The sequence below is a fragment of the Pteropus medius genome, unplaced genomic scaffold, assembly GCF_902729225.1.
Source record: "Pteropus medius unplaced genomic scaffold, Ma_sr-lr_union100, whole genome shotgun sequence".
Taxonomy (NCBI): Eukaryota; Metazoa; Chordata; class Mammalia; order Chiroptera; family Pteropodidae; genus Pteropus; species Pteropus medius.
In genome coordinates, this window is record NW_024350924.1 from 5,039,089 (window position 1) to 5,063,938 (window position 24,850).

Consider the following 24,850-nt stretch of genomic DNA (forward strand, 5'->3'; position numbering starts at 1 on the left):
TTATATTAGGTTTTCTACTAAAACATTTGAGACAGTCTGTTTAAAGAGCTGTTGAGATCAGACGGTGATGTGTCTTGGCTTTTGTAAAACTAATCATAAGTTCTGTCTCTGGGAGGACAAATTAATTTCATCTGTGCTCTCAAACAACCCTTTCTCACTTTGAATGACTTTAAAAATATATATATACACACACACATACACACACGTACACATGTATGTGTGTTTGTATTTTTAAACTTTTATAATTTTATTTATTGTAAATACATAAGAGATATGGATAGGTTCATTCCTTTAAGAGGGAATCACATTAGCTGTCGTAAATGTAACTTAAAAGAACCTTGTTGGGATTAAATATATTTAATGTGCATAATATTTCCTAACCTTTAAAATAGATCAATTGTAGATCTATACCATGAAAAAACATTTCTTAATAAGATCTTTGATTTCTCAGTATGATGCATTTAGTCTAACTCATTCTGAGTCATAGACTTTTTTCAAATGTAGCATCTGTCCTAAAGAATATGTATTAGCCAGTAAACCAGAACTCAAGAGGTAGCATATCTCTTGCTAAACTTTGAAATCTATTTTTCCTCCTGCCTAGGAAACTGAATTATAATGAGCTAACAGAAATCCCATATTTTGGAGAACCAACCTCTAATATTACCCTACTGTCATTGTAAGTAAATATGATTTCAAACTTTTTACTTAAATTGTAAGTAGTACACAGTTTTTTGAGTTTTATTTTAGGTACTCTTATTGTTGATCCCAATTATTTAACATCTTTGTGTCCTGGGGTGGCAGTAGCTTCAATATAATCTTTGTTTTGTAGAGTCCATAATATAATCCCAGACATAAATGCAGAGGCGTTCCAGTTTTACCCTGCTCTTGAGAGTTTAGATCTCAGCTCAAATATAATATCAGAAATCAAGACATCTTCATTTCCTCGAATGCAGCTTAAATACCTGTAAGTTCAAAGAGTTTAAACTGATTTTAAAGTGCATGTTTACTGTTCATTTGTACTTATCTTCCTAGAAGTGTCTGTTATTATGATTGTGATATGCTTATATGAAACAAACCTATGGTCAGTTTTGGGATTTTTGGGTTTTTTTTTTTTTCTCCCCTTAAAGAGTGCACTGTTGTCAGATAATATTAAGTATCCAGGGTAATTTTTGAGATTTATTTCTGGATTGTATTTTACTAATAGTTTTGTAAAAGATAAATAGGATTGGTTTGTCAAACAGTGACTTTACTCTATATAATAATGAGGATAATTAGCGTGTGTGTTAGTGTTTTACAGTTTATAAGCATATTCACACATAGTGTTTCAATCCAAATGAAGCAGGTATTATTCTTATTTTGTAGTTGAAGAAACAAAGCAGTTAGATGATTTGTAAGATTGTATATACAGCTGCTAAGTGGGAGAGCTGGGGCTCAGTCATAGACTATGGGCAGCTTTCCAGTGGTAGAATTTTTTTGTTCCACTAAATTTTTTTGATTGTAATCCTGTTCATTTTAGGAATTTGAGTAATAATAGGATAACCATCTTGGAGGCTGGTTGCTTCGATAATTTATCAAGTTCCTTATTAGTGGTAAAGTTAAACCGGAACAGAATAAGCGTGATTCCACCCAAGATCTTCAAGCTACCTCACCTCCAATTCTTGTGAGTAATTAAATAGTTGGATTATAAGAAGATTGTTTTTTTCTTACAGTGTCTTTTTCTTTTTAATTATTATTAGAGCAAATCAGCAAACCAATTTTCTGACTGTAAAACTGTTTTTGTTAAAGGGAACTTAAAAGAAACAAGATTAAAGTTGTGGAAGGTCTCACATTCCAGGGGCTTGACTCCTTACGATCTTTGAAAATGCAGCGGAATGGAATTAGCAAACTTAAGGATGGAGCTTTTTTCGGCTTGGATAACATGGAGGAACTGTAAGTACTGTGAGCTGGATTAGGAGATTGGTAGGGAGGGGTGTGACTGGGACTTGTTAGTGCCAAACAGCCAGGGTAGCTGCTTTAATTACACCAAAGCACATAGTCTTGTTCCCCTTCTCTGATGGGAAATCAGGTTACACAAAGCTCTCTTAAGTTTTGTTATCCAGTTTGCATTTCTGTTATTGTTCTGACAGACAACATTTCAGCTAAATAGTTTATATTCTCTTAATGTTTTGGCTGATGGAAATTATCAGAATTTACCCAGAACAGGTATACTATACCTCTTGGAGCCTTGATTTTATGGCTCTGATATTTTGGATGGTTTTACTACTGTCTAGCACTGAATCTGAAGTAAGATGTGAATATTGACTAGAATTAAAATTAATTTAATTTATAATTTTACAATTTATAAAAGCGATATGGCGGTGTTATTTCTTGTTGGCTCATTTGGGTTGACAAAGATGTATGTTTCTCTGAGCAAGACTAAATGAAATAAGATTTTTGGAATCTTCTCATTGCAGTGCTTGTTATGAAATATATTTTTTCCTTTCTGTCTCTAATTGTGCAGAGAACTGGAGCATAATAACCTTACAGAAGTGAACAAGGGATGGTTGTATGGGTTGCGAATGCTTCAACAGCTCTATGTGAGCCAGAATGCTGTTGAACGAATCAGCCCCGATGCATGGGAATTCTGCCAAAGACTTTCCGAACTGTGAGTGTTGGATGGCATTTCAGTGGAGGCTGTGAGACTAGAGCAAGTTGGAATAAATCATTTCCAGGGCCAGTAATGAAATTTAACATCCCTCTTTATTAGAAGCTTGTTGAAAGCTCTAAATTTATCATGTAAATAGAATAAAAATATGAAAATTGAACAAAAATACAGTGAATTCCTTACTTGCCATGTTTTTTTTTTTTAGTGATTTGTCCTATAATCAGTTGACCCGCCTGGATGAATCTGCCTTCGTAGGTCTGAGCTTACTGGAGAGATTGAATTTAGGGGACAACAGAGTCACTCACATTGCTGATGGTGTATTTAGGTTTCTTTCCAATCTTCAGACACTGTAAGTACATCTGTCTTTTTTTTTTGCTAACTTTTTTAATGCAGTAAAGCAAATAGATTAAAGCAATTAATCAATCTGCAAATTGATATATATTAGCATTTTGTGGTTCTTCTGTCTTATGCCTCAATGCAAGACAATCATACTTGTCTCTGTCCTTGTTCCTAAATCTTATTTATCTCTAGCCAGTTCAGTTTGTACTTTAATTCTGAATTAATCAACTAAACAGCAAAGCATTTCTTATTGTGCCAGTCATTGTGGAATACAGCACAGTAACTAGTGTCAGAAATGCACATTTTCTTGTTCCTCTGACCTTGAACTACCAGTAGTGTACCAGAACCACCACATCTCATTCAGAAGGATGCAGGATGCAGGTTGTGTAGCTCTAACAGGAGACTTGTTCATTGTTACTACTTGCTGCATGACTTTGGACAGGAAAAAATAACATTTGTTAATGAGCTGATATGCTTTCAGAATACTAGGATATTATTGCTCTTTTCCATATCAAGAGGAAGAGGTTCAGAGAGATTAAAAGGATTTGTTTAAAGCCACAGCTTGTACATGTTTGGGCCAGGGTTAGAACCCAAGACCATTTGATATTAAAGTTCATCTGCTTTTACCATACTGCCAAATGAGTAAAATCATTTAACCTTTTCCTGGGTGTCAGTTTGTCTCTTCACCCCGTTGAAGACATAGATGGACATAGGATTAGAAGGTTGCTGAAGGTTAAGTGAAATTGCAGTCTAAAATTCTGTGGTTCTATAAGTTGAATGTTCAGTGGAATATAATTGAATGAAGAGCTTTTTTAATGAAATACAGTATTCTCAAACATAGAGCAGAATAAGAGAAAAAGAGTAATTAGTAAAATTTGTAGATTCTTAAGGTTCCTAAATAGGGGACTTTTTGGTCATCAGGTTCAAAATTGATAAATGGTCTCAGAAAAGAGGCAGGCTCCCAACTTTGGGGTCTAACCATCAATGAGAACAAAAGCATGAAACTTGTGAAGGTGTATATATGTGCACGAGTGTGTGTTTGATTTTTTTTTAAACTTAATGAGGTAGTCTTCCTTCAGATTTGGCCTTGAAAAATTTAAAGTGATTTCCTCCCTTTCCCCCGCCCCCATTTTCTCTATTATCAGAGGTGAAACTAGATTAGTTATCAGATGCAGATTGCCTTTTAGCAGTCAAGGGATGGCAAACACGTTCTTTCAGTATACCACTGATTATTACTTGTAATATTAAAGTTTAGTAAAGTAATTGTAGAAGTAAATGATTGTCTAATGCCAGAGATAAATAGTTAAGGCACAATTAGGATCAGATCTGAGAAATTCTGGCTTGAGACCGGTGCTCTTGCCGGAGTCGGTATACTTGCTCATTTGGTGAGCGAATTCTGTTTATGCTGTGCTGTGGAGGAGGGGGAAAGTCCTGAAGACTTGAGCCATGGGCTGTTTCAGTGTTTGTTCCTTAGAAAACAAAATGAGCTTCGTTAGCTTTCATTTCACTAATGGTAGCCAAAAGAGAAGAGTGATCTCCTGTTACTATTATTCACATAACTTTACATATGTCTTATAAAGCTAAAGCTTTGTGCTTTATTATGAGACAACTAAAGGAAGCAAAAGATATTAAATATCTTTAACTGGTATTTCTTCCATCAGGGGACATAGTGTGGTACAATTGCATTTCCTCTGAGAATAGAACAGTGTATTTTAAAAGATCCATACTTTTCCTTTTAAAGAAAACAGAGTGATCACTCTAGCACATTCTTGCTTCCCATGGGACGTGTTTAATTGCCGTGGAGCTGTGAAACTGTATTGACATTACTCTTTGTCAGCCATTTTAGGTTAAGGGCCCAGGGGAAGGCTTGGGTCACCCAGAAATCCCATTAGTCTGAAATCGGATTTGTAAGCCATATCCCCTGCGTCTTGAAATCCTCCTGCTCTTTGCAGAACTCTATGATTTTTAATATGCTAACACAATTAGGGGCTATTAGCTAGGACAATTGACACTCTCAGCAGATTGCTTAATTTATTTATGAAGGCTGCCTTAATTATTAGCTTATGAGAATCAGATTTTACATGCTTACTGCAGATATTCTTTAAAAAGAAGAGCCTTCATTAAACTTAGCTGTTAAAATAAGGATCAGAATTAGCATTGCCATGCCAGGTTGGTGCTCGATGGTGTAATGGTCATGTTGACTAACATGAACTGTCTTTCCCTGACATTTTTGTAGAAACTTAAGAAACAATGAAATCTCATGGGCCATAGAAGATGCTAGTGAAGCCTTTGCTGGACTCACAAGTCTCACTAAACTGTATGTATTTATAATATTTACATATGTCTATAAAAGTATATTTTCAAGAACCGGTTGTAAATGCGATTGGATCATGTCTATTTGCTATAGCTGGACAGTCTGAGCCTTCTAACTTATTTCACTAAAAGAAAAAACTTTGTTGTTTGTTAAGTTTTTTGTTTGGGGTTACTTTTTCTATTTTTTTGTGTGTGTGGTAGGTCATTTTCTATTCAGAGGCACTTAAAGAGAAACTGTTTATAGAACTAGAATTTCTATTTAAGTAAAAGAAATGCACTGAGAAACCAGAGTTGAACCAGTAACCTGTTAATCATCTGAGATTCACAGGTAATTTACCTAGCAAGAGAAGATTCGCTCAAGTAAGATTTTAGGTCTTCCATGAGAATTTCTTCAAGGCATCACATGTGTCGGAATTTCTTTGATTTGATCTTTTACTAAGAAGGGAGAAACTGGGCATCTAATCCAATTTCTTATGAAAACTGCCAGCATGTCAGTGGTCAGGATGGTTGTTCAGGTAACGCGTTGAGCTCTAACATCTAATAGAAACTTTCATTCTGTGCTTTGCATTAGTTAATCATTAAGGTTTGCAGCTTTCTTAAACATTCATGTTAAGCTTATTTTCATCTTTTATAGGTAAATGTTTGGTTTAATGAATTTAATTTTCTTTAGTGGAGAGCTTTATTAGATCTGTTTGTATTTCAGAATCTTACAAGGAAATCGGATCAAGTCAATTACAAAGAAAGCATTCATTGGTCTTGAATCCCTTGAGCATCTGTAAGTATTTTGCATATATTTTACTCACTATATAAATAATCTTTGCTATTAGCTGAGGTTTTCATGACCATTTAAAGTGTTTATAGAATTTAATTGTGGAAATGGTGACTGGTAATGTTTTGTTTCTCTTCATTTCAGAGATTTGAACAACAATGCTATAATGTCTATCCAAGAAAATGCTTTTTCCCAGACTCGCTTGAAAGAACTGTACGTAGCTTAAGTCCTTTTTTAATCACCAGTTAGATCATTATCCATGCTTGTGCTTAAGGTGTGATGAATGCAACCCAGATGTTTTCAGAAGCATACAATCCAGGCAGGAAAAAGCAAGTGTTACTGTGCCGTTGCTTCAGTGGCGGGATATAGTTTAAAAATAACTCAATGTCAAAAAGCCCAGAGCGTGTAGCCCAAGACCTTTGTTTTGCCTGAGCTACGGATGCTTGTAGTTGGAGCTTAGTACTGTCCCTTATGCTTCACATGTTCCTTGCTGTTCCTTTTTTTTCTTTTTCTTTTTTTCCCCTGTTCCTGTTTGGACTATTGGGAACGTACATTTCTAATCCTTACCCCGTAGGGTGGGTTACAAGGTCTTATGTGATCTCTGGGTGATGATCTAGCACTATCAGTCTAATGGTCAGAGAGGGTGTCTCTGATCTGTTTGCCCAAACTACTAAAATGTTCAAAAACTGTCCAATAGTTGTAATAGAAAAATACATAGAATTTTATATCCTTTTCATTTATGATTTTTTAAAAAATTGCTCTTACTGGTTTAGAGATCTCCCAGGTGGAGGTTAATGTTAATCTCTGGTGATTCTAATATTCAGCCAGTGATAAAAATCAAGGGACAGTAACAATCTATCTTGCTTTGCCTGAAAGCTACGCAGAAAAAGGTCTGTGGACCAGAACTGATTCATGATAAGATAAGGACAGAAACTCAGAGTAAGTGTTTAGAAACTTTTAGAACAGTTTGACATCACTGTGACACTGGTTGACTTCTGTAAAAGTATGAATCTGCAACAGAGTGGAAAATTTTAAAAACTGGTTAGTTTGAGATAGTTTGAGATACACTGAAAGTGTTTGAGTTCAAACTGCCTAGGTTCCAATTCTTGCTCCATTCTCTACAGCCGTGTGACATTGGGCACATCTGTTAGCCTCAGACTCAGTTTCCCGTCTTCAAGTTGGTAATAGCACCTTCCTCAGGGTTAGTGAGGATAAAATGGGATTAATTTTTTTATTCAAGAAATATTTGCTTTACAAAGTACCGTTCACAGCAGCGAACAAGACAAACTCTCTGTCCTCATAGCATATTACAGTAAATTCTGATAAGGAAGATAAATAATGAACCAATACATATATAATATCTTATCTGATAATAAATGTTGTGAAGAAAAGTCAAGCTGGGTCAAAGGTACAGAAAGGGACAGAGATTGCTGCTTTAGATAAAGTAGTGAGGGAAGGCTTTTCCGACGATAACAGCATTTGAGCCAGGACCAGTGACAGCTCATTGAATACTAGCTGAAGGGCATTCCAGGCCCAGGGGAGAGCAGGTGAAAAGGCCCTAAGGTAGGAGCTTCTTCTCGTGATGGAAGATCAGCAGAGGCACTGGTGGAGCTGGAAGACTAGAGCAAGGAAGAGTGGGAGGAGGTGGAAGGTGGGGTCCGAGAGCTAAGCAGGCGCCAGAGCTCGTAGGGCCCAACAGGCCGTGAGGAGTTAGGGCTGTTCCCCTCATTAAAAGCTTGAGGAAACTGGAAAGTTTTGAACTGGTGCTCGGCACAGAGCCTGGCACACAGGAAGAATTGGATAACTAACAATAATAGCAAAAATAAAACTATTATGGTTATTATCATTAGTTATTTTTTGCCAGGGTTTTTAAAGTGGCTTTTTCTTTTGTTTTCTTCCTTCCTTCCTCCCTCCCTCCTTCCCTTCCTCCTTCCCTCCCTCCCTTCTTTCTTTCTTTCTTTTTTTCCATTCATTGAGCTATTTTGAGTTATTTCTCCCAGGCTGAGTTTAACTTGTAAGGGCCCAACTTACTGCCTGTCACTATTACCCTTTTTTACCTGTGATAATCTGAGAGCCAGCAGGAAAATTTTAACTCTTGTTATGAGAACACAGTTCAGAATATAAGTTAGATAGTAGGTGAAAGCAAATACTAGTTTCATTCTGCAGAATCACTTAGTAATTTGGGAGTTGGTTTGAACAAACTGCTAGCTCCAGCTCTTTTAACTGAGAAGTTTTGTTTGCTTTTAGTTACTTTAAATCTAAGTCATATTTATAATACTTTTTACATCAACATTTATTAAAATCTATACTTTTCATTATCCTTCATAATGGTTTGCTTTTGGGGGGAGATAGAGTCACATATAAATTAAAAAATAATTTGCATTAAAATTGTTTAATCGTGGTAGAAAAATTGGTAAATACAGTTATACCAAGAGAGAAAGGAAGACCCCAAATCCCTGCTCAAAGACACTGTTAATATTTTGGCATATGCCTATCCACATACTTGTTGAGAGAATGCAGGATCCTCTGTTAGTCCCTTGTGGGCAGGGTTGGTTAGTGTGTAAAGGGTGGGAAGATGCAGAGAAATGGAAGTGAAGGGAACTAATGTGAATTCAGTGGTTATCTGTGGCCAGCACTGTACTGAATATTTAAAAATTTTTTGAGGTAGGCATTCTCAATCCTATTTTCCAGAAAAAGAAACTGAGCTTTTAGAGACATTAAGTAGCAGAATTAGGATAAGAGTCCAGGTCTCATGAGTTCAGCCCACACCTAAGACTTCATAAATCAGACCACGTCATTCCTCTGATGTTCACCTTCCAATGGCTTCCCATCACACATAGGAAAAAAACGACTCAAGTTCTTAGTTCATAAAACAGCTGCATGGCCTGGTCCTCCCTGCCCAGCTCTCTGGCCTCATTCCTGTCTCTGTCCCTTGGTGTACTGTTACTGCAGCTCTTCGCCGGATTTGCTTCATTCCTGATAGCTGCTCTCTCTGTCTTTGCCTCGCTTTGTTCTTGCTAGCATTTACTTTCTGACATTATACTTTGCATTTATTTGTTTGTTGCTTGGTTCTAAATACATGAGCTCTGTGAGGGCTATAGCTTCATAGTCTAGAACAATGCCTGGCTTATAGTAGACTCAAATATTTCTCTATGAATGAGTGAATATAACATAAGAATTCTTAAATGCAAAAGATAACTTTCGGCTTGGTTATTTAAAATTACTTGTGATAAAATAAAGACTTTGGAGATACCCTTAAAGACTGTTTGAAATCTCTTTGGAATCAGATTGTTGGTACTTTATACCAAACTTTATAACTAGGTGAGGGGTCATTAAAAGAAAACACTGATTTTTCAGCTCTGTTTTATAGGCCTCTTATAGACCACAAATAACTTTTCACTGGTTCTTAGTTTAAGATGTAGTACACATTGCCACAGTGCTGAAGTGTTTTCAGTCGTGATTAAATAATTTGGAAAAAATTATATCCTTTCCACAACAAAGGTGTCTCTGTGCTCCAATATATATAGTAAGCTTTTTTGTAAACATTTCTAGGTTAATTTTAAACCTCAAAGATTTAAAGGAAGATACAAGAAACATCTGTATACCCTCTACCTAGATTCACCAATTGTTAACTTTTTGCTGAATATGTTCTCCCTCCCTACTTCCCTCCCTCCCTCTCTCCGTCCCTCCTCCTCCATTCCTCATCCGGCTTCTCTACATACACACACACACACACACACACACACACACACACACACACCACACACACTCTCTCTCTCTATTATTGCTTAACTGTTTGAAAGTAAGTTGCATACGTCATGACAGTTTACCCCTGAATATCTCAGCATATATTTCCTAAGAACAAGGATATTTTCCTACATAACCACTGTTATCGTACCTAATGAAATTAACATTGATAAAATAATATTATTTAATATGCAGTTCAGACTCAAATTTCCCCAGTGTAGATTTTTTTTTCTAGTCAAGGACCACGCATTTTATTTGTTTTAATGGCTTTTTAGTCTAAAATGGCTCCTTGCCTTTGCTCCCGTTTAAGTGTTTTTATGACACTGACGGTATTTGAGGAATTGAGGCTAGCAGTCTGAATTTGTTTTCTCGTGTTAGATTGAGGTTAAACATTTTTTTTTTTGTGGCAAGAAAAATGCATAGATATGTGGTAAGCTTTTAATGCTTGAAGAAACTTAGAATGGAAAGTAAAGAGTACTTTTCCTTTGTTTCTGCAGGATCCTGAACACAAACAGCTTGCTCTGTGACTGCCATTTGAAGTGGTTGCTTCAGTGGCTGGTTGATAAGAACTTTGAGCATGCCGTGAATGTGAGCTGTGCACACCCTGAGTGGCTCGCGGGGCAAAGCATCCTGAATGTGGATCTGAAAGATTTTGTCTGTGGTTCGTATTTTTGTTTTAAAATTTTATGTATTACACACTTATTTTAAGAGAATTTTAAAAAACCAGAAGGCTTTCCCATTAGTGTTTATTTTTATTTTGTTGTATTCTTTTCTAACATTTTTATAGTTGTAATAGTAGGTTAAATTTTATATTTTTTGACCGAATATATTATAAGCATTTTTTTCCTTCTGTGTGTTCTTAAATGATCATTTTTAATGTCAAATAGCATCTTTTGAATGTAGGCCTTTCCTTTTTAGGGGGATTGTTAACTTTAGAATAAATATCCACTAGTAAGATTTCTAAAAAAAAAAAGTATGGTTTTCTACATGAATTAATTCAAAAAGTATGAATTTTTTTTTAGTAGATCTTGAAAAGTGCTGCTAGATAGTTTTCAAAAAGATAGCACTAGTTTATGTGACCAGCACTGTATGGATGTACCAATATCACGTGGTTTCTATTTTTGATGGAGTTTCTTAGGACTAAAGTGGCAGGGTTTTGGAGTTTTTTGGAGGGAAGGGGGATAGTCAGAAATTGTCTTGATTCTAGCACTTACAGTTTCCAGTATACATCTATGTTGTTCTTTCTTAACTTGGAAATTTTTCCTTTACACTTACATTTCCTTTACGCTTACATTTCCTTTAGAGTGGAATAACTGATTCTTAGCTTTGTAGAGTGGAACTTGTGAATCAGTGATTTGTGTTCTCTCTCATCTGTTTCCACGGTCTACTTAAAGATGCTTCAGGCCTACAAAGTACTTAATGTTGTTTTTATGATTTTTAAAGAAGAAAACAAAGAATCCAATAATGTTTAAATTCTGCTTACATTACCACGAATTCTCACTTTATTTGGTTTTAAGTGTTAGCTATATATTTTAACCTCTTTTTTCATGTATCACTTCTCTGACACAATGAAATGTCACCCAGTGAGGATAATGGTTAAGAATTCATATGCCTGCTCCTCTGAATCACTTCTTATTATTTATGAATCTGCAGTTTATTAGCCAGTCCTAAGCCAGTCTTTAGTTGGATATTTGATATATTTGTAATTTTTCACTATTTTAGGTAAAAGTTATACACATACAAAGTACTTTCAAATAATGTTTTATTAATAGATATTCCCTGTAAAATATAGTAAGTTCATAATCTATATTTTCCATCTTGGCTCAAAGGATAATGGGTATTATGTACTCATTATGTGTATGTGTGTGTGTGTGTGTGTGTGCATACACACATACACACAAGGAATAATAGAATTAGAACTTGTCTTGAAATTCTGATATAGGGTTCTCTTTTTTCCAACTCACTTGTAATGTTTAAGAGGGACATTCTGAGCATAAGTGACAGTAAGGGACAATGGAAAGAGTGCTGAACCCTGGAGTCTAGCGTCCAGTCCAGGCTCAGCTGCTGGCTTCCATGGCTTTGAGCAAGTCATCTGACCTTTCTGGGCCTCATTTTTCTCATCTTTAAATGAGGGAATTGGATTCTAGCTTAACAGTCCCTTTCAATATTAATATGCCATTTTGTAAACAGAGCACACAGTTTTACATTATTTGTTTTAAAATTGAATCTGTAGAAGCAAAAATAAATAACTTGCTTGGCTTCTGCCACATTTTTTCCCTTAGATGATTTTCTCAAGCCGCAGATAAGGATGCATCCTGAAACCACAGTTGCTCTAAGAGGCTCGAACGTGACTCTGACGAGCACTGCCGTGAGCAGCAGCGATTCGCCCATGTCTGCCGTGTGGCGCAAAGACAGTGAAATCTTGTATGATGCAGATATTGAGAATTTTGTTCGCTATCAGCACCAAGCTGGAGAAGCTCTGGAATACACTAGTGTCTTACATCTTTTCAGTGTGAATTTCACAGATGAAGGAAAATATCAGTGCATTGTTACTAATCACTTTGGTTCTAATTATTCTCATAAGGCCAAACTGACTGTGAATGGTAAGGAATTATGCTTTCTAACAGGTTTTTGAACTTCTTGACCCGAGAAAATTAGGCTAAACCTGACATTTGATTGGAGGGGGCAGGGGTGGGGAGCTTAACTGTTTTTGTCTTTAGGGTTGTGATGACGTATAGACTGGTTGTCAGTTTGTCCTTTTATTGTCCCTAATTGACCATTGATTGAGGGATAAAGGAGAATTTCATGGCCTTAGGAGATAAGTTACTCTTACTGTTATTTATGCTTTTGAAAAAATTCTTTTGAAATTCTCCATTTTTTTCCCAGAACCTGAAAACTGAAATTTATTCCTGACACTGTTCACAGGGCCTTCCAAAAATTGGGAGTATTTAGGACATTCTAGGTCCAGCTATCATTATTATTGTCTAAATGTAGTCACACAGAATTGTTTTTGAAATAAATGCTCTTCTTCACTGTGGCTATAAAAATCTCCCAAACAGCTTGATTTATTTATTGCCTGTTAGATTGAATAACTACAATGTTTTAAGCTTTGTATAACCAAAAAATGTACTTGTGTCTCGCTTCTGTATTTTATGAGCTTTTTTAAGACATGAATTTTTTTTATCATAAAGTTGCCTTGACACCTTTGTAGACATTAGTTTGGGAAGCACCCTTTAGTCTTTTTTAGTAAGAGAGTCCTAGTAAATATCAAGTTCTAAAATACAGAGTTCAGAAAGGTTCGTGGCCATCTGCTTTCCCTGTCCCCATCAGAGAGATCAGATAAGTGTGTCACGCATTCTAGAAGAGTTAGTCATCACTGTACTCAGGTTTTGGGAGAAGAGATGGCCTCTGAAGCTGTGTTTACTATCAGTCCAGAGAGCATGTCGTCTCAAAGAACTGGAGTATTAACGACAGTTGGTATTTGGCCTAACAGAATCTCTCACGTGTGTGTGTGTATTTCCTCGTCTCATTTTCTCTTGGTGATCTTTCTTGGAATAGAGATGCCATCTTTTCTGAAAACTCCAATGGATCTAACTATTCGCACTGGTGCCATGGCCAGATTAGAATGTGCTGCAGAGGGGCACCCTGCACCTCAGATTTCCTGGCAGAAAGATGGTGGGACTGATTTTCCTGCGGCTCGAGAAAGACGCATGCACGTTATGCCCGAGGATGATGTCTTCTTCATTGCAAATGTGAAGATAGAAGACATGGGAATCTATAGCTGCATGGCACAAAATATAGCAGGAGGCCTCTCAGCAAATGCGTCACTCACAGTGTTAGGTATGTTGACTGCTTTGTGGGTCCCTGCTTTTGTAGCAGCTTTTTATTAGGGGTCTATTCTTGGTCTTAATGGCAGGAAGTGTATGTTTGAAATTTCAGCTGTGATCCTTATTTATATACCTTTATCACCTTATTTCGTCAGTTTATGCAGGGTTATGTCAGCCTAGGATATTAGCAGATCAGGTAACGGAAATCTGGAGAAATGCTGAGGGCAGTCAGAGATCTTTATCACATGAATTGAAAATTAAAATCTCTTTATCCTGTTATACCTCCATCTATAAGGTTTCTACTCATACATGTTTTTTCCTACTGCTTAGTAGTGAGTTTGCAGTTGTTTTATACTGCTTCACATATGCTTCACAGAGAACTTCAGATAATTTAACTGTTTTCCCTCCCAGTTCATTAAAAAAAAAAAGTTAATAAAAAAAATACCCATTTTCTAGTAGGTTTTCTGTTTCCCTTCCAGTGTGATCCTCTTAAGCCTATGCTCTGGCAAATGTGTGACAGGCCTTTTTTAAAAAAAAAAATCAGAATACTTTTCTTCATGGGACTCAAATCTAAGGCAAATTCTACTTTAGTTCTACATTCCTCTAGATGTAAAGATTTCTAAAAGTGTGTTGGTTTGTGTTATTTACTTATATAATCAGAAAAATAAGTTTATTGTGTTTATACGGAACATTAGAAAAAAGGGAAGTCACTAAAACACTTTGTTAAAGATATTGTCACATTCTTGACTTTTTTACACTCATGTAGTTATGCGTACCTACTTATTTCCACTTAATACTGTATATCAAGGGTTACTCTGTCATTGGCGTCCATAGAATATCACATGGCTGTGTATTATAATTTGCTTAATCATTTTCCTGCTAGATTTTTAGATTTTTTTCCTTTGTTTTTAAAAGGTATAACTAATTTCGTAATAAACATCTTTGTGTATAAATTTTTGAATTCCTTAGCTTAGGATAGCTTGCCCAAGATAGAATTACTGAGATAAGATTTAGATTTTTTGAGGCTTTTGCTTTTCTGAAGCATTAACTTCTAATCTTCCCAGGAGTATATGAAAGGGCTTATTTCATTATAGCCTCATTATCTAATTCAATAGGATTTAAGGAATAAAATGGCTTAACACGATTTTTTTATACATCTTTCTGTTAGAGACACCCTCATTTATTAGACCCCTGGAGGACAAGACAGTAACCCGAGGGGAAACTGCGGTATTACAGTGCATAGCTGGAGGGAGTCCTGCCCCTCGCCTCAACTGGACCAAAGATGACGGACCACTGCTTGTGACAGAACGGCACTTCTTTGCTGCAGCCAACCAGCTTCTCATCATTGTAGATGCTGGGCTAGAAGATGCTGGAAAATATACCTGCATTATGTCTAATACCCTTGGGACAGAACGTGGTCACATTTACCTACATGTCATTTCATCCCCCAATTGTGACTCTTCCCAGAGTAGCATTGGCCATGAAGATGATGGCTGGACCACAGTCGGCATTGTCATCATTGTCGTGGTCTGCTGTGTTGTGGGCACCTCTTTGATCTGGGTCATTGTTATTTACCACATGAGAAGGAAAAATGAAGACTACAGTATCACGAACACAGGTGAGTGGTACCCAGTTGACACCTATGGCTTATACTTGAGTCAGGAATGTAGAATAGGCGTTAACTATAAAATGTAAAAAGCAAAGGAACTTTGACACTTCATTTGTGGTAGAAGGAAGAATTCTGTTAAAAATGTCCTATTTCCTTGATATAATAGAACATCTCTGATGAATAATCTTAAGAATTTGTAGACACCTCCCTCAGAACTTTGCTCTTAGAAACACCTCACAGGTGCACTGTCTTTCCTTAATGCCTAGGCCTCATTTCCATCGTAATTTCCTGGTGGGGAGTAGTGGAGCCCATATGACTGAGATCAGTCTTTCACACCCGTCACCCTGAAATCCTGTGAGAGAAGAGGTCCAGCCAGATAGGTTGTGAGAGTGTGCCTGTGGATGAGATCTCAGACTTCAGGTTTTATTTCTTGGTAATACTTTTAAAGTGAAGCTTCGAGAAGAATTCTAGTGAGAAATGGTTTTAGGGGAAAATTCTAAGAGCTGTTAAGTTTTTAAGTACATAACATTTTCCTGAGTAATAGAATCAAAGTGGAACACATTTGCAAAATAATCTTCTGAGTGTTGGCTCAGATTGCTTGACTTTGTTTTAGAGTTACATACAGATTTCTCTTTCACAGAGGAGCTTAATCTGCCTGCAGACATTCCCAGCTATTTGTCTTCCCAAGGGACACTGTCCGAGCCCCAGGAAGGCTACAGCAACTCTGAGGCAGGCAGTCACCAGCAACTTATGCCTCCTGCCAGTGGATATTTACACAGAGGCACTGATGGTAATGACTTCGTTGCACATACTTACAATTTCAGCCTTATGCTCTTAAATTTATTTTTCAGTGTATAGTTTCCCCCTATAACCTGAAGCAATATTTTAAAGTAAGATAACTCAGTGAAAATGTTTGACCCTATGCAAAATAGAATGGAAATTGACTAAAGTCTTAACAGAAAACAATCATCTGACAGAAAGGAGAACCTTAAACACAGGATTGGGGGTGCACAGCAGAGGCTCCAAACCAAAGTGTTACTGGGGGAGGGAGAAGCTCTGGAAACTTTTTTCAGGTGCCTTTATCTAATTCAGGCATGAGCATCCTTCACACCAGATCTGGGGGATATTTGTTTCTCCTGCTGACACGTAGATATTCGCTGAAGTTTAAAGGGCGAAGATGAGTCTTAGCATTATATTGGAAACCATCAGAGAGAGATGAAATGTTCTCTAATTAAATGAAGCCGACTTCTCAGCACTGCTTGTCTTGCCTCAGCCCACCCTTCCCACGGGGCTGAGTGACAGAACACAGGGAGATGAATTAAGGAATAGAAGAATTGGGTGTGATTCCTAGTTATTCTTTCCAGCTCTGGGGTCACGAAGAAGTTACTGAAGATCTGAACTTTAATTTCCTCATTTTTAAAATAAAGAAACAATATTTTATAAAGCACTTCTCCCAAGAGTCTTACAGAGTTTTTCAACAAATCTGAATAGTACTTCAAGTACGGTACAAATGAAAGATCTATTTCATTTCTTCAGAGGGTTTCTTTAGGCTGGTGTTAACAGAACTACTCTGTTTAATTGCTAAACTGAATTTTATTTTGGCTTTCTATGGAAAGGGTATTTCTAGCTTTTTAGAGAAAAAAGCCGATACCTTTTGAAATTTGTAGGAACTGAACACTGCCTTCTGGGTTAAACTAAATTACTTTTAGGTCTTTTCCGGTTCTAACATTTTGTTATAAGTAACTCACTCTTTATTTCTCACTGTCTTTCCTCTCATTCAGTTTACAAAGCACATAACATTCCGGGGAGCTTATTATTAAACTTTTACTTCTGCCAACACATAATTGTCAGGCAGGACTCTTGGCCATCACAGGCTTTCTCTAGGGGCACTTCAGCAACTAGTGTTGCTTAACCTTTTGACTCGTGAAAGTAATGTGGGCTTCATCATAATTCCTTGTCTTCTGCTTAGTTTGCTTAAGGCGAACGTGTCTTAATAGCACAGTGCCAGCCTTATTTTGGCTTCCTTCACTTGAGTATTGCCTTGTTCAAGGCCAGACAAAGATGGTTTAGTGTTGTATTCAAGAGCATGAGCCCTGGAGCCAGAGTGCTGAGTTTAGATTGCAGCTCCTCACTCTGGCAGTACATCTTTGGGCAAATTACTTAACTTCTCTGTGTTGTACTTACCCCGTCTGTAAAATGGGGATAATAATAGTACCTACCTCACAAGGGTGTTGTGAGGATTAAATTAGTTAATTCACAGAAAGGCCTTGAAATTCCACCTGATTTATAAAGTAAGTGTGAAATAAATACCAGCTATGATGACAATGATGGTAACTGTTGAAGAAAACCAATGATTGGCAGAGCTGGTTCTTTAACTGGAGGATGTTTGGATCTTTCCCATGTTGTCTTTAGGTGGCACTGGTACCCGGGTTATCTGCTCGGATTGTTACGACAATGCCAACATCTACTCCAGGACCCGAGAATACTGTCCGTACACCTATATTGCTGAGGAGGATGTTCTAGATCAGACGCTGTCCAGCCTTATGGTCCAGATGCCCAAAGAGACATATATGGCCCATCCTTCCCAAGATGCCCCTACTTTGGAGAGCCTGATACTGTCAACAGATAAAGACATGTCTGCCTTTCCCACCAACCACGAGAGGATGAGTGAGAAGAAACTCTCCTCCACACAGACGAGCACTGGTAAAGGGCACAGTGTATTCTTTCATTTTGTTTTCATTTTCACCTCCTCGCTCTTTTCTTTTGTCATACAGGTGGCACTCTCATTTGACAGGAAGCAATCAAATTGGTATAACGGCGTAATTAGCTACTGGTAGCTGGTACAGACTAGAGCCAGAGATTTTAGAGATTAGAGTTACAAGGGAATCTGCACCTGTAGGATGAAAATAGCTTTTGTGAGAACAGGTTCACACCTCTAAAAATTCAGAAGCCATATAGAAAAAGTTTTTAAAAGTTTCATATAGGTGTTAATTTTTTCTTCCATCTTTATTTAAATGATGGAGATTTGAAATGCTAAGGATATAATTTGGGCATACTTTGGTGAAGGTTTTTACTGAGAAGACTTTAAAATGTTTGGTTGCTGTGCTGTCTGGTAAGTATTAGGTGTCACTATCACTCGGCAGGTGTTTGCCCTTGTCTCTGAGATATTACCATCAGGGCCATCAGTGGGAAAGCAGTTTTGGGATAGTGTCCTTGGTCCCACAGAGCCCAAGAAAAGGAATACATGTTATATTATACAGATGAGGCATTTGATAACAACTCAGTCAGTAAAACAGAACAACTATCAGTGACCATTTCTTCCTGCTCATCCAGGCTTTTCATCAGCTGTCACCCTTCTGTCATCCTGAAATGGAAGAACACTGGAAATAGGGCAGGGGTGAGAACTGCAGGTTTAGAGGAAGACTGTATAATAGTACATTTTAGGTATGGGTCTGGCAGGAATAAATGATCTGATGTGGGACTTTTGAGCTGTGCTGTGTCGTTGAGAGACCAACTCTAAAGATTTTAAAGAAGGTACAGGTCAGAGAAAAGTGTACCATTACTAAAATTAGTCTCTTCAAAGTTCATTGTCCATGAAAGAAATGCACCAACACTAAATCCATTTTCTCATGAGCTAACCACACAAAAATCTTTAAGTAGACCCCAAAATGCAGTGCATTTTCCCCTGAGTTTGGGGATATCTTAATTGTTAATCTGGTCTGTAAGTGAGGAAATCAGCAAGTGAGAGTGGCAGCGCATTGCTCACTCAGTACCTGGGGTGTGTTAGCTCCTTGCTATCAGAGTGGGTCCTCAGCACCAGCATCACCAGGAGCGGATCTGAAATGCAGATCGTGGGTACCATCCCAGGCCTAGTGAACCAGATGTTTTAACAAGTTCCCCAGGTCGTTTGCATATTAAGGCTTGAGAAACTCAGCTTTAGCTTGCTTTTCACTTGGGTTTTTGTTTCATTTCTGAGCATTGATTTCCAGAATGTTTGACTAGCTTTTTCCAAAATGCAACCCCATGAAGTTAATATAACTCTAGTAAACCATTTTTGGGGAGAAAGGTTACCACTACAGTAAATAAGGAGAATGAGAAATTCATATTTTTAAAACAAAGGTACACATAATCTGATTTAAAATCACTGCTTTTAGTTATTATTTTGTCGTTAAAATTATTGGCAAGCTGGAAGCGGGAGGGAAATGGTTATTTATTTTTAAGACAGTTTTTTTTATCATAGGCATTTATGATAAAAACTGCTCTGAATCAGTTTTTATGTATCATGCAACTTTTCATTACAATATGGATACTATTAGTCTCTTTTAGTCTATTTCCATGTGTCTAAAGAGATTTCAAATTTTTATAGCTACAGAAGCACTAAGTAGATGATATATAGCATGGATTCAGTAAATTATTGGTTAAGTTTGTTGAGTAAAGGAATTTGAAAGATCATAGTTCCAGTTATTTTTTTTTTAGTCATTGCTAACAAGATGGCAAGTATATATTTGATCTCATTGTGCTTATTCAGGAATATGGGGCATCTTTATTTCTTTGAGGATTTGGGTAAAAGAAAATTAAATTTTAGAAAATTAATTTTGAACTTGTACTCACCACTGATAATTCTTGTCTTTGATTCTCAGAAACATTGCAGCGGCCTCTGTGGAACACAAGCAAAGAACTAGGCTTGACTCACCCTCCGTTTTCCCAGCAGCCAGTCCTGGAGTCACCACGACTCCATCAGAACAAGAGCCTGGCAGAGAGTGGTCCAGACCCTGCCACTTCCCCCATGGCCTGTCGCAAGTTACCCGACCATGCTTTTGATTTTAGTAGGACTCGGAATATTCAAGATGGTAGTGAGGGCACATGAAACTCACTCCAGGACGAAAGCTGGGCAAAGACCCAAATTAATTAATTTTGTATTCACTACCTCAGAGTTCAGAAGAAACCCCAAAGTCAGCGTTTGCTTTACTCTTTGTCGACATTTACATCTGACCACACCAAGGCGGGCCAGGCATTTGTTCGGGCTTATACCTGACAAGGGCAACGGCTGACGGAATGGGTACGTCCAGTGAAAAGTGTGCAACAGGGGCAGAGGAGGATACAGGACCACGTGCTTCCCGCTGGCTGCACAGGGATGCGCCCAGGTGCGCCTTGCATATTAGGAAGAGTGTCGCTGCTTAAGGAGCTGATTGTCTCCACCCGCAGAGTGCTTCTGAGAAGACATCACTGTTTTCTTTCGCCTTCCAAAGAACAAAAATAACTTTGGAGTCCTCTGGGAAATGTTCCTGGGATTCATTGGTGGTTTTTAGCATATGGATGGATGAGACTGGGGTTTTGATATTCAAGGCCTTCGACAAGAATCCTAGGTTTGACCAGCTGTTACCAGGTCAAGGGATTTTGTATTCTTATGAATCTTTTTTTTTTGTTGGGGTGGGGGGGTGCGTGGGAAAGGGTTCCCGATCATCCAGGGCTCTCATTGTAAATTTATGTACATTTATAAATAATTTTTGTATTCATTGACTATATGCGTTGGCCGAAATGTAAATATTTTTGATATGCCAAAAATATATATAATATCCAGTTATAATACTGACAGCCGCTTCTCAGACCACAGACAGATTTTGTATATCTTGGTTTAGTGAATCTAAAGACTGTCGAAAGTTTTTAAAACGTATTTGGTAAGATATATATATTAGAGGCAGGGTACCTAGTGAATGCGTACACACAAACACTGTCTTGGTGTAATTAACCACTTTCTTCATACCTAAATGTTCATACATCTAATCATTTGCCATCTGTTTTACAAGTACCGGGTAGTATTTACCTTTCTAGCATAAAAAGGCTCTTTCGAAAGATCAGCAGTCTTCTCATAGCCATATGCACATAGATAAAGGAAAACTTGTTTGGGGAATATCTTCTTTCAACAGAATACTTAGTTGATGAGGAAACCAAAGATTGCTTTTTTTCTTTCTTTTTTTTAATAATGTCTCTTCTACCAATGCACAGTGTATCTTAAGAAGGAGAGAGGGCTTTTGGGAGTAGAAGAATGTGCATAAATTCTATAAGGCTTCGGAGTGGTTCTTGTTTTGTACAAGTGATTATTTAAGCCAAAAAGTTTTCCTGAGTTTCCGATAGCAAAAAGCTTTATGCAAACAAAGGACTTAACACTAGTGGAATGTAATGAACTAAAAGTTCTTTCATTGTGCTTTCAGATTTCCTTACAAAGGCTGTCAGATTCTGTCTTCTCATCTAGTAAGTACTAGTTGTGTACTAGATGACTTTAATCACCTAAATGAAAATATCTATTTCTAAGACATTGTTCATTTCAAAGATTCTAAACTCACGTAATTTCTCAGCTTTTTGTTGGAAAGTTTAGCTGAATTTCATACTAGTTTTCAGTCGTAAATTGTTCTCCAATAGACAGCAGCACTTCTTCAGCTGCTTTGTACCACTATGCCTTTCTCTTTTTCCTTTTTAAACTGTCAGCTTCTGTTCATTTTCCCTTCGAACTTCTCGAATATCACTGTTCTCCTATCTCTTCGATTTGTAATTCCTCTTCTTACTAGATGGTAGTATAATTTGTGCTGTCTTAGAATCAAGAGACCTGATCTAGTTCCTGGCTCTGCTACTTACTGGTCGTATAATCGAGGGTAAGTCCCTTTGCTTCTCTACTTGATTTTCTCATTTATGAAATGAGGGCATTTTGCTAGATGTTCTAAAGCCCTTTCCAGCCATACCATTCTATGAATCCGTGATTCCTCCGGGGACCAAGGAGGACTACGCTACTCTAATAACAAGCTGCCTTCATGCAGTGTGTGTTAGAGGGGACCAAGAGTGATGCTGCTTCCTCTGACTCGAGCCAGATTTATTTCCTCTCTACCGGGAGTCACGGTGTGGGAAATACTCCTGAGAAGAAATGTTCTGCTTCTACACGGTATCAGTAGACACAGACTCTTTACTCCACTGAAAACCACCCACTGCCCTCGAGACCAGCAGGTCTGAAGGCTAGTGTTGCAGTGCGGCAGAGCATCGGAATCAGCGGGAGGTGCTGTCACGGCCAGTCAGTCTGTAACGTTCTGTGACTCACCTTTCAGATGTATTCGAGGGCACCTCTGTAATTGCAGTACTGTCACTCACAGTCTGATAGACTTCCTTGAGGGAAAAAGGTGGAGTTAGCGCAAGTGAGCATCGGCTGTTATGTGTGAGAGGACCTACCAGGCCATGGACCAGCGCTATAGAAAACCTCAAATACGTGAGTGCCACCTCTGCTTAGCGGTGGTGGTTCTGCTGCCAGCAGTGTCCGAGTTGGTCTCAATGGCCAGGTTCTCCATTATGTCAACTCAGATGGTTGGGACGTCTACATAACTAAAAAACTCGACCAAAAAGCTAGTTGGGAATTTGTTTAACTGTGAATAGCCTACCCCTGGTCTTAAAAAATAATAAATTTAATAAATTCTAACCTTAGGAGGAATTCCTGGTACTTTTCACTGTTGTATATGTTTTTGACTAAGCAGTTATTTAACCCCATACCAGGATTCGTGGCTGATCAGCATAACATTTGCCCGACGCTAATTTAATCAGAGATGTTGGGAAGCAGGACAGACTAAAATGGGAGGGAACTACTACGCCCTGCCCCCCAGTTACCACTTCCTGTCAGGAGGGACACATAACTTCTCTTCATTTGTTTGTGCCCCTCCTAGGCTGATTCTTTAAGTCTACTAGGAAGAAGAACTCGCATGATCCTTGATCTCCAAGCCTTCCTGGCCCAGGGCCTCCTCCTAAGCCATTGGCTTTCTGTCACTCAGCAGCTTCGAAAATGCTTTCCCTCGTATGCAAGGTACTGTACAGGATAGGAAATAGCAGCAGCCCAGCCCAGGGCGCACTTCCCTCTGCTGTGCCATCTACAGATGCTTTCAGTGTGTATTTTTCTTACGGTAACGTTCCTGTTTAAAAACAGTAGACTTCACGTTGCCCGCTGGGAGGCTGTAAAAGGAACATTAAGATGTCAAGCAACTTAGACTCTCTTACCTATTTCCTAAGAAAAGGGAGATATGATAAAAGTCTGCCATTACTTAAAGGGTTGTCATATGAAATAAGGGTGATTCACTCTTTTTATTCAAGAGGACATTGGGGCAGAAGTTGCAGGAGGCACAGTATATACACTTGCCAAAAATTCTGTGTAAGCTAATTAACAGATTTGTCTGAATTGGAATCAGCTTTTTGTTGAAAAAGTATACATGGAAGTTATTCATGTTAATAGCATTGAAGAAATTTATGCATTGAGATGGAATATGGGCAAGATGACTTTTAGGTCGCTATCTTTTTTATCATTGGAAATCTCCAGAAGCAATTCGACATTCTTAAAAATTAATCCTTCAGAATTCTTTATATACGGTAAATATAGAATGCTTAAGACTTCTTTTTTTAAACAGGAATTTTGGGTTTTGGTCAACAAAAAGAGTCTGTTCTGTATTAATGGCTGAAAACTCTGGGCTTACTCTTCTATACCTAGTTATTAACACAAATGGCATTGCCATAATAAAATTTTTAAAGCTTATAATGTATTATAACCTTCCCTTTTAGTCATTATTTTTTATTCCTTCTAATCAGTGGTACTCCATTTTGAATGAGGTTGGAATTGCGGTGTTTAGTTTTATACCCAGTATTTTACCCAAATGTGTTATGGCCTTATCTAATCATTTGAATATCTACAGAAATGCCAAGAGAGTAACAGAGAAACAGAAGTAAATTTGCTGTCATTTTATGCTACATCCTCCATTTCTGATTTTGCTTTTTGATGGAGATTACAAAGGTAATTGTGAAATGGTTGGACCTTAAAGATGGAGCTAAGATTTTTTTTGGCAATTTGCAAGTAATGTTTCATTTTTCTATTACATGGTCTCTTTCCCAGTTAAGTTTGGCAAATATATTTCCCTCCCTCCTCTTCTAATTTATAACTTTTTTGTTTGGAGTACCATCTAAGCCAACATCAGTTAGCCTTAATTTTCTTTCTGTTTTGGACAACTGCCTAGTTTATTGCAAGAATAACAAGTTTTGACTTGAGAGATATATTACAAGCTGCTCTTAACACCTGAAAGCCCATGAATTATCTGAAGTTTTTGTGGGTACTGATATGTGTGTGTGTGTGTGTGTGTGTGTTTTAGGAGTAATACTCGGACCTGCTCCCTCAAGGCTGTGTGTCGAGTGTTTTTTAGCAGTCCTAGTAATCTCCAAGGTGTGGGGTGAAGGTAAAAAACAGTTTGATTTGAGGCTGTTTTCAAATGTAAGAAGTATAGTTATCAGCTGAAACTGTCTTGAAAGAGAAATTGATCATCAGGCGGTCAATCTTGGACTGTTTCTTGCCTACTTAAAGTGGCCTCCTGAACACTGAGAGACTGTTTCCACCCTCTGCACCCCAGCCCCTCCCCCATCGGCATGTCAGCCTGAGTAGCCTTGGTACTCGACGTACCTGAAGGGAGTTGTAAGCCAAGTTGCTCAGTGCGGCCCTTTCCTGGTATCTATTTATATTTTCTCACACATGAGAATGTATATTTTATAAAGCATGTGTTCGTCTACTTGTTTGTCTACTGTAATATGTCTTC

The 24,850-nt window shown here is 37.8% G+C and overlaps 1 protein-coding gene across 9 annotated transcripts in view; it reads left to right on the forward strand.

Annotated features, from left to right (window-relative positions):
- Positions 1–22,733, forward strand: part of LRIG2 (leucine rich repeats and immunoglobulin like domains 2) — a 43,606-nt gene extending 20,873 nt beyond the window's left edge. For 6 of the 9 annotated variants that reach the window (XM_039841219.1, XM_039841228.1, XM_039841227.1 and 3 more), the window contains 16 exons: positions 602–676; positions 830–964; positions 1,517–1,660; positions 1,786–1,929; positions 2,501–2,644; positions 2,850–2,993; positions 5,220–5,300; positions 6,000–6,071; positions 6,210–6,278; positions 10,310–10,473; positions 12,095–12,415; positions 13,371–13,652; positions 14,808–15,257; positions 15,889–16,038; positions 17,661–17,951; positions 19,889–22,733. In XM_039841219.1, coding sequence (XP_039697153.1) covers positions 602–676; positions 830–964; positions 1,517–1,660; positions 1,786–1,929; positions 2,501–2,644; positions 2,850–2,993; positions 5,220–5,300; positions 6,000–6,071; positions 6,210–6,278; positions 10,310–10,473; positions 12,095–12,415; positions 13,371–13,652; positions 14,808–15,257; positions 15,889–16,038; positions 17,661–17,951; positions 19,889–20,115 — 2,893 coding nt within the window. In that variant the 3' untranslated portion in view covers positions 20,116–22,733. The remainder of the gene's footprint in view (positions 1–601; positions 677–829; positions 965–1,516; positions 1,661–1,785; positions 1,930–2,500; positions 2,645–2,849; positions 2,994–5,219; positions 5,301–5,999; positions 6,072–6,209; positions 6,279–10,309; positions 10,474–12,094; positions 12,416–13,370; positions 13,653–14,807; positions 15,258–15,888; positions 16,039–17,660; positions 17,952–19,888) is intronic. The other 3 variants (XM_039841226.1, XM_039841221.1, XM_039841220.1) reach the window with 3 other exon arrangements.
- The last annotated feature ends 2,117 nt before the right edge of the window (positions 22,734–24,850 follow it).